Source organism: Ornithodoros turicata, chromosome 7 (genome assembly GCF_037126465.1).
Source record: "Ornithodoros turicata isolate Travis chromosome 7, ASM3712646v1, whole genome shotgun sequence".
Classification (NCBI taxonomy): domain Eukaryota; kingdom Metazoa; phylum Arthropoda; class Arachnida; order Ixodida; family Argasidae; genus Ornithodoros; species Ornithodoros turicata.
This window is the reverse complement of record NC_088207.1, coordinates 46,450,170-46,459,575: the sequence shown is the minus strand read 5'-3', so window position 1 is coordinate 46,459,575 and position 9,406 is coordinate 46,450,170. Positions and strand designations below refer to the sequence as shown.

The 9,406-nt window shown below is 50.7% G+C and overlaps 1 protein-coding gene across 2 annotated transcripts; it reads left to right on the top strand.

Annotated features, from left to right (window-relative positions):
• The first annotated feature begins 3,005 nt into the window (after window positions 1-3,005).
• LOC135399958 (endothelin-converting enzyme homolog) lies at window positions 3,006-9,329 on the top strand. 2 transcript variants are annotated; one of them, XM_064631692.1, is made up of 4 exons: window positions 3,006-3,249; window positions 5,428-6,514; window positions 7,531-8,241; window positions 8,968-9,329. In XM_064631692.1, the coding sequence occupies exons 1-4, from the start codon at window positions 3,096-3,098 to the stop codon at window positions 9,194-9,196; spliced, it is 2,181 nt and encodes a 726-aa protein (XP_064487762.1). In that variant the 5' UTR covers window positions 3,006-3,095; the 3' UTR covers window positions 9,197-9,329. The 2 variants fall into 2 exon arrangements, with proteins under 2 accessions (XP_064487762.1, XP_064487763.1); XM_064631693.1 differs by having other exon boundaries at window positions 7,531-8,227; window positions 8,968-9,160.
• The last annotated feature ends 77 nt before the right edge of the window (window positions 9,330-9,406 follow it).

Here is a 9,406-nt window from a genome sequence, read left to right as displayed (position 1 = left end):
AGTTGGACAGCAGTTGCTTCCATGCAGCTTTCCGTCGCCTATAATCCCTTGTACAGGACTCATTCCACCAGGGAGCACAATTCGAAGGTGAGCGTTTGCGCACTTGGAAAGAAGATGACCCAATGGCCTGGGAAATAATAGATACGGCAGCAGCAGCACGATCACCCATTGGCATGTTGTTGCAGGTCTGCAACAGCGCAGTAACTTTCTTTTCCTGGAGTGAGCGATTGTGGTGGATGACGAGGGAGAGACGTTGGGCTGCCGAAGGCACCTCGAAGAAAACAGGAAGGTGATCACTAGATGTTCCACAGGAGACAACTTTCCATGACAGAACCGGAACGCGTGAGCTGTACAGCGTGAGGTCGAGAACGGAGCGCGAAGAGCCGCGTGCAAAAGTCACTGACCCATCATTTGCAAGAGAAAGGTTATGGTGACAGATCCAGTCCCACAGTTCGCTGCCACGGGCATCAGTCCTGTTATCCCACATGACATGATGCGAGTTGAAATCTCCCGCAACAATATAGTCGCCGGCCATCTTGGAAACCACATGATCAAAGGTAGAGGAGGACCGAAATCCTGCCGGACAGTAAACGTTGATAAAACACAAGGGGCGATTGCCCGGCATGCGGAGCTGCACCGCTAGTACCTCGCATTCTGCAGACATCACCTGCACCATGATACGCGAAGAGTGAACAAGCCTAGAGGAAATGAGGGTTAGCAGGCCGCCACCTCTACTGGCACGCCTGTCCAACCGAAAGGAGTGAAAGCCAGGGAGAGAAAAGGAACGATAAGGAGCAAGCCATGTTTCTTGTAACAGTATCACATCGGGGGAGACAGAGGAGACTAAGGAATGTAAGTCAGGTAAAGCGGAAAAAACAGAGTAGCAGTTCCACTGAAGCACGCGGACGTTACTCATCCCCGAGGATAGACTGAGCAACCGCAGCCGCAAGGACATCGCAGACGCCTGTCTTGCCGCGGGTCTTGCTGTCGGTTTGACTGCCATTCTTATGATCGTGGTTGTCACCGTTCTTGCTGCAGTTCTTAATGTTGTTCCTGTTGCGTTTGCCAACGGAGGCAGAGCACAGAGGTGGTGAAGGAGAGGCACCGCGCTTTGAGGTAGAGGGAACATCATCATCATCCATCATGGAATCTGCGACAGTACAATCAGGCAGAGAGAGCGGAGGAGGGATGGCGACGGGGTGAGAGGTAACGGGTGCAGGTTGCGGCGGATGAACCCCGGTGTCCGCACTAGGAGAGGAAGGAACCTTGGGACCATCAGACAGCACAGCCTCTGACAGAGTAGGGAACAGAGACGTGACCAGAGCAATCAATGGGCTGATCTCGTCCCTCAATTTGGACACAGCTGCCTCGACGGCGCTGGTGATCAGCTTCTCGAGGTTACCATCAACAGGTGTCTGAGCTTTTCGTGCAAAGCTGAACCCACGGCCTTTCATGACAGCGGCAGCATCATACCGCGAGCAGTGACGCGTGTCCATGATTTCCAGCAGAGAAGTCTCTTGGTCTCGGCTACTGCAAGTCTCACAATCAGCAAGGTGAGCTTCACCGCACAGGCAGCATTTCAGCGGTGACCCAGCAGGGCAGGAGGATTCGTCATGTTGGTCACCACAGCGTCGGCAGCGTACATCGGACTTGCAGCTCTTGGCAGTGTGACCGAAGCGAAAGCAGCGTTTGCATTGAAGAGGCCTGCGGGTGAAGGGGTCCACACGAAAGATGAGTGGCCAGGATTTGATCTCAGAGGGACAGCAATGACCGGCAAACGTCACAATGACCGTTTCAGTGGGGATCCGTCTCCCGTTTTCCATGCGACTGCAGCGAAAGGCTTCAAGCACCCCGATGGAGTCGAAGAGATCAAGGAGCTCGCACGCGTGAAGGGAAACATCGACGCCTCTCACGACGCCCTTCGTGCAGGCGAGATGGTGCGGAACGAAGGGTTGCACGGGGATGCCACCAAAACAGAGCGTCGACAGCAAAGCGTGGACAACTTCCAGGTTCCGGGACCTACACACGATACCGTCCTTCCCGTATTGCCTGACCTCTGTGATGTCCCGGAAGTCAGGGGTGACTAATTCAAGGTTGCGAATTAACGCCTTGGGGTTCTTGGAGCCAATACGTGAACCGTTTGTTGGCCTCAGAACCACGGGAATGCTACCTAACCCGTTCGCAAAAAAATGGTCTAGTGGAAATGCAAGAATATCAACAGAGGCCGACCAGTAGCGATCAGGGTCGCCTATGGGAGGAGCCATAGCTCCTCCTTGCTGAGAACTGGCCAATCTCCCTCACCTCGAGCACAAGCAATCAAGCCGCAGAGCAGGGTAAAAGGGGTCCGTCCGAGATCGCCGAAGCAGAGCAGAGCCAAAAGCTCTACGAATGACTCCTTTGCAGGAGCAAGGAGACACTAGAAACGTCCGAAGCAGCCCGAGTCCGAGCCAATCAATCGAATATGTGGTTTACTGCTCTATTCTTCTTCTTCTGCTTCTTCTTCCACCACTAAGCACAGCACTAAGCACCGGTGGTGGTGGTGGTGGTGGTGATAGGGCTTGCCATAGGGCACCACTGGCCATTCACACAGCCATTGGCCATTCACAGCACTAAGCACCACCTGGCCATTCTTCTTCTTCTTCTTCTTCCAGCTCAGGCCAGAGCAATGGCCGTTAGCCACTAAGGGTTTTGGTTGAGGAGTATGTTCCCCTTCTTCGCTAGAATGTCGGCTGGTGGGGGGAGGGGAGTACATGGATTAGGTAGCTTGTTGGTGATTAGATTTGTACTTAATATTAATTTGTACTTAATACTAGCTCCCTTGAAGAAGCTACTATTCAGGCGCTCTACTTAAAATGTTTTTCTTTGTCGTTCTCACGTATCTGCTTGCATATTCAATAAATACCAAAGAGCAAGAAGAAATTCAAAAGGGAGATGCAGGGAAGCCAATGGACGAGGAAGAAGAAGAAGTTCACGAGAGGTGAGCTCGCTCAGTCCCGTGACACGAGCCATAAGCCCGAGAGGAAGCTTCATTGTCCCGCCTGTAGCCATTCGGAACCATACCTGTGCTCCAGCAGCTACGGAGGGAAGACATCATTATGGGAAAGAAATCTGGACGTGCCAGCGCCACCACCAAGAAAACAAAGAGCAAGTACAAGAAACCAGGCGTCGGCTCTCCGGAGTACGACGACCTGGAACTGCAGTTCGATCTCCATCAAGTAGAAGCAGGTCGTGCTGAGCGCCCTCACGCAGGTGAGCTGTGGGTTCCTCGAGCTGCTCAGTCTGTAGCACGGAAGTGCCATAATCGCTACGGGTTTGCGACGTTGTTCACAACACCATGCACCCACTGTGATGGACGCCAGAGAATTGCGCTGAGGAGGAAGCGGTTTTACGCGGTTTCGATCAGGTTAGACGAAGTAAAGGAAGTTTAAATAAGGTTAGTTCAGGGTTTTTTTTATTTCCGTGTTAGCGCCGCGAAGCAACTGTGGCTATGAGCGGCGTACAGATGTGGACAGATGGAGAGAGGACAGCAGGAAGGAGTGGGGGACAGAGGGGTTAGTATGCGTCCTGGGCCGACTTCAAGGGGAACTGTGCCGACATTCGTCTGGAAACCCTAGACAGCACAGCCGCTGCGGGGATTCGAACCCGCCTCCCGTTCTCTTCAGTCACGACCATTTTGTTTCAAACCAAGCCCTTAACATGACTGCTAAAATGCACTACGCGAAGTGATTCACTCGACAGATGCATACATATCGTGGAATTCATTTTGAAAATCGCGACCACGCGCAACGGTGGCAATGCCCGCAACTAGCCGCCAGAGTCGTTTTGACGTCATCGCGGTGCAACCTGCTAACTGATCTGTTTGGTTGGAGAATTGTCGTCTGCTACACAGAGAACTGGGTGTAGAAACGAAAAGAAAAAAAAAGTGCGAAAAGCGCCGGCGCCGATTGGAACACGGTCTCTCTTGTAACCGTTCTAACCCTGATGACATCACAATCCTCCTCCTCCTCGTTTCATCCTGCAGAACGAGTCGAGCGGGAACGCGTGCGTCGATCTTCGGGAGTTCGGGGACGTTTTATTCCAAGAAAAATACTGCGTACAGAGAACTTTTTTGTGTTAGTTGTCACGTCGAGTTACATCCCTTCGTAATTCGCCAGAAACAGAATCTTCTGGATGGCTTTCTGGGCTTATTTAACCACTATGCCACGGGAGCTGGTGGTTAGTTCAGGCTGTGTCAATATTTTCCCCCGGGTGGGTGGGGGAGTCTAGAGTCACTAAATAGGCTACGCTTCAGACACTGAGACAAAAGGGTGAGATGGAGCCGCCATGTTTCCGTGTGACCTCCAACGCCATCCATGGAGCGCTCTTCGAAGTGTTTCTTCCACTGTCGAACTTCAACTATCTTCAACTTCAACTATATCTATTGCCGAAGTACAGGTGGGGCTAGAAGTCAAAACGGAAACAACATGGCGGTTCCAACTCCCCTTTCGCCTGAGTGTCGATACTCTGAAGTGTAGCTTTTTTAGGGGAGTCCGAGGGAAGGAGCCCCCCTCCCCCCCCCCTCCTCTGCGTGCTCTAGGCAGTGCCGGCGTTACCGAAAAATAACTTTTCTAGGTGTTGAAGTTGGCGAGATAACAACTTGCACACACTTGTGCGTCTACCTCTGACGTCAGAGGAGCGACAGCCATTCCTATTGGTTATCGCAAACACGTGACCTCTCCCGTGGCTGCGGCTGTGATGCCTGCAGTGATTTCAGAGCCAGATGAATTCCGCAGTGGGTTATCCAGAATCTCAAGCACGGGGGTGGGGACAGTTACAGTTACAACTAAGAAAAGTTAGGGGGTGTCGCCAAACTTTTGGGGGTGTAGGGTGGTCTGGATAAATATCTGGTCCCTGCATTCGCAATTTGCTGTTATGATGTGATGTGATAAAGAAAAAAAATGGGGATGTGAGTTTCGACGAAGTCTAACTGGCTACCCCAGTACGCTTACACAATTTTGCTGTTAAACTTCGAATGCAGGTTCATATCTACGAATGTGACTGCCGTACGTGTGTACGTATGTAAACGAACGTCTTGAAAACAGATCCGCCTTTCGCGAACATCTCCCTTTAACTTCTCAAGGTACAGCTTGGGACAAAAGTTTACGGAACACCGGGGAGTCGCATTTCTCCATTGGAGCGGCGCCCTAGCAGCAAACAGGAGCGGACACACATACTGAGACATGGATAAAATATCCGGCCACCCGTTCCTTATACGATCTTATTTATAGCCAGCAAGGGGCCGCTCCGATGAAGAAATACGCCAGCGCCGCGTTCCGTAACCTTCTGTCCCAAGCTGTACAACCTGTGCCACCAAAGGTGCTCTTAGTGCTTTGAAAACTTTGTAGACTGGCAGGCAGAACTAACGAAGGTACTCCCCGTTATGCACAGAATTCGGTGACATCCCTAACGACCAATACGCACCTGGAGAGAAAAAGTCTACGAGTCACATCGTCTCCACTTCCATCATGGCTGCGATCATGTGCGCTGTAGTCCTTTTTCTGACTCTCTACAGCTACTCCTCAAGACGGAGCCTTACTCCCGCCGAGCAGCTGCTGTGCTACGATATACAATGCAGAAAGGCAGCTAACTACACCTACCGGAATATCAACCCGCTGTACGAACCATGCAACAATTTCTACGAGTACGTCTGCAGCCACTGGATCAACAAGACAGGATCTTTCCGTCAAGACACCAGGGACAACTTCTTAAGGATGGTACACCGAGTATTCATGAGCGAGGAGTTTCAAAAGCCAATGCCCGACGGAGAACACCTCCTCGCCATTCTCTACAGATCTTGTATTGCCTTCATGGACGAACCCAGGGGTTCCACTGCTATCATCGGCCGAACTCTCCAACAGTTCCAATTCCTGAAGCGAGGAGACAAAGATAAGGTGTCTATAATCCAGGACCTCATCGACCTTTCCCTGTACGGGGGAATATCAACCATCTTCTCCATCGTCTTTATGAGCGTAGAAAGTAATGAACTAATGCACATTAAAGTTACCCCGCCTATATCGACCAGGGTTGAGCCGGTGTCCAGTCGCGTGTCCTATAACGAATACATCAGGACTGTCCTCCAGATAGCGCTCCAGACCGACGACGTCGCCAGCCAGCACAGGGACATTAATGAGGTCGATGAGCAAGTCCATCGAAGGGTGAAAGGGAATCTCGAGACTGGCCTGTATACCATGAAGGACGTCGGCGACATCATACCCGGCGTCACTGCACACATGTGGATCAACGTAATCAACAGGAAAATCACCGACGACATAGCGAGACACAAGCGGACAATCAACAGTAATGTTCTCATAACTGGAATGCAACAACTCCAGTCTGTGGCCAACTACACAATGACTGTCCTTACGGACATGCTTATTTTCAAACTGTACTTCATGGTTCGAGCTGCAGTGGAGATCCTCAGGTATGACTACTTCCGCCAGTACGAGATGCAGCGGAGCGACGACATCTTGGACAAGTAAGTTGGACAAATGTCAGCGCTTGCGAACGTGATTTGCGTCTAATGTCGCGGGGGAAAGGGGGGTGATCGTAACCGCGGGCAGGCTAACCGATCTCGGGCTTCCGCAGCATTATATCATACTACACCATGTTCGAGGAGTATTGCAGAAAGTGCAGTCACCATTTTAAGGCGGGTTAGACACTTCAATTGATTGTTTGGGAGCTATGCCACCCGCCGACCTGACTGCGTCAGTCTAACTGATCCCAATGATGGTTGAAGACCAACCGAGGGTGCCAGCAACTAGAGGAATTCTACGAGTTCTCCAGAAACTAAGTCCTCCGCAGGGGAGGTTTAACAGGGGGTGTCGTCTGCGCTCGGGGGGGGGGGGGGATATCCCGGACTGACCATCGTTCCGCTTGTTTGAATTCCACATTCGTTGAATACGACGTAAATTTATGTTCTGAGGCTGGAACACAGAAACACACACACAACAACAACACACAAGCTTCAAGTGCCTAAGAATTGGTAGAGCCCTGGACCGGCAATTCAGATGATGTGGGTTCGAGTCCTACAGGTGACTAACCTTTTCAGTGACTTTCTTCTTAACCATTCGTTGTAGGTTTTGCGAGTCAAAAGCTTTTCATACAAGCATGTCGTGGAAAGGCATCATGATAGTGACGCACTAAATCCTGTACTTGCAAGCATGGTGTGGCTACTCTAGTAGCAAAACGCTACCTCGGACACAAGTACTATAATGGAACGGTGTTCAGTAGGGAGCATGTCTTGTGTGCATGGACAGATGTTCGAAATATGGACGCAGCTGCACTGAATGCTTGTCATTTGAGCAGTGCACAGGCAAAACGCCTCACATCTCCAAACTGTCAGTATGAATGTCTGTCCAAACGAAAACTTCTGTCCATATTCAAGAAACGCTGCGTAAGGGTCATCCTAACTATGGATACTGTACGGTGTTACACAAAATACTTATTTGCAATTTCACGGAGATGAATGCAAGCGCACGTCTTCAATTCCAGGTGCGCTCAGGTTACCACAGAGCTCCTACCCTTCGTTTGGCCGCGCCTGATGGAAAAGCGCTACAATGCCACCATCACTAATGCCGTCCGGGACATGTTTCATATTCTGAGGGGAAGGGTGCCGGACTACGTGCAGTGGATGGAGCTACCGTCACGGCTCGCAGCAATACAGAAGCTGAAGAATGTGAATATCATCATCGTCAATTACCCGAGCATGGCAGCCGATTTGGACTACGTCTCCCTTACCATACCCGGGGAATTCGTCCTGGGCTATCGTAGGCTCGCCGAGATTCACGCCAAGATAACCATGAAACATCCCCGTACCGAGAAGTACCTGAGGCTCAGCAAGCTGGTGACAGATGACCAGACGCATTACATCGACGAAGACGCGATACTGTACGTGCCCGCAGCTGCTTTAATAGCGCCTATGTTCCACTTGGGTCTGAAAGAGAAAGCCTTCAACTACGGCTCGTTCCTAACCATGATGAGTGTGACCGTCGCTGCAGCCGTCACTGGAGATGGAACGTTATTGAGGCCTGATGGAGCGAGAGAATCTTGGTGGACCAAAGGAACGTGGGAGGCCTTCCGCAAGCACTCAGCTTGCATGGTGAAACAATACAACCGCGTATCGCCAAAGCATGCCAATAACACCGATGTGTTTCTTCAGCAGCTTTTCATGTGGTCTCATGGCATCAAGGCAAGCTATGACTTGTAAGTTGGTGTAGCGTAGGGACCTTGATAGCATGAAAGAACCTTCGAATAACTTTGTTAATGCTCGACATTGAACGATTTGTGAGTATACCATGTCGTCAGCGTATACACCAGCTAAATTCAGTTTGACTGCAAGGACCTTTCTGGCCTATTGGTACACTGTTCGAGGTGACGAAAACTGCGTAGAAATATGAACCTGCCAGGCGAGCTATAGTCTTATACTAAGAGGTATATATATATATAGCTATGCTGAGGCGCTTCTGGAGGATTTTACAAATTCGCTGACCCTACAAGAAACCCAGGCAATCCACCTGGGGCACAATGGGGGCACCGACCACAGACCGTAGTGATGTTCCCGCGTCCACAGTATCTCTACAAATGACCGCGTGTGAGGATATGCTATAGATAGCATTGCTCAAAGGATGCTGCCAGTATTCAATGGTGCTTTAAGGGCAACGTCCGTGGTTATTTTGCTGTTTGAGGCGTCGGGAGGCATGAGCACGATACCGACTTGGTGTACCTTTCCGCAGGCCCTCGTGTCGGCAGTTTTCACACCCGCAACTGCCGACGTGAGCCCCATCGCAAAGGTATACCGGTCGGAACGGGAACAGCATTCTTGCCGCGGTGCGAGCTTCAGGCTTCCTTAGAAATGTGCGGTTGAGTGAGTGCGGACACCATGGAAGACAGTGTTGCTCATGTGATGTGATGTGCATTTTCACCTTCCAGATTCAGCGTGACACACCAACGAGCCAGCGAGCGCGAAGCAACAGTACGGGACCGGCTTTTCTTCCTGCGTACTTGCCTGCTGACATGCAGTTCTAGCGGAGACGTCGACAAACTTTCGTCGAAGTATCGATGCATTTTGCCCCTTATGAACTTGCCACAATTTAGGGAAGCATTTTTGTGCAAACCCGGAACAGTAATGAGCGCACGTGACGTGTGTGATTTCGTGTAAGGCATTTGACATGTTCTTTCCTTATGCCCAATAGTCTACGAAAAGAAATTGAATTATTGAAAAGATCTGAAAATATATATGGTGCACCGTAAGGGAAACGAAACGAGATAATAAACTTTATGAGTGACTCTGCCGTACAAGGTGCATTACTTGCTCCTCTTGACCTACAAGAATAGAACACTTGTGGACAGAGCGGTAGAAAGAGCTACA

What these genes read in the sequence shown, in the direction of transcription:
- LOC135399958 (XM_064631692.1), top strand. Translation starts at nt 3,096, where the DNA reads ATGGGAAAGAAATCTGGACGTGCCAGCGCCACCACCAAGAAAACAAAG. An exon ending in AGCGACGACATCTTGGACAA is followed by an intron (nt 6,515 to 7,530) that starts GTAAGTTGGACA and finishes CTTCAATTCCAG; the next exon opens with GTGCGCTCAGGTTACCACAG. An exon ending in ATCAAGGCAAGCTATGACTT is followed by an intron (nt 8,242 to 8,967) that starts GTAAGTTGGTGT and finishes TTCACCTTCCAG; the next exon opens with ATTCAGCGTGACACACCAAC.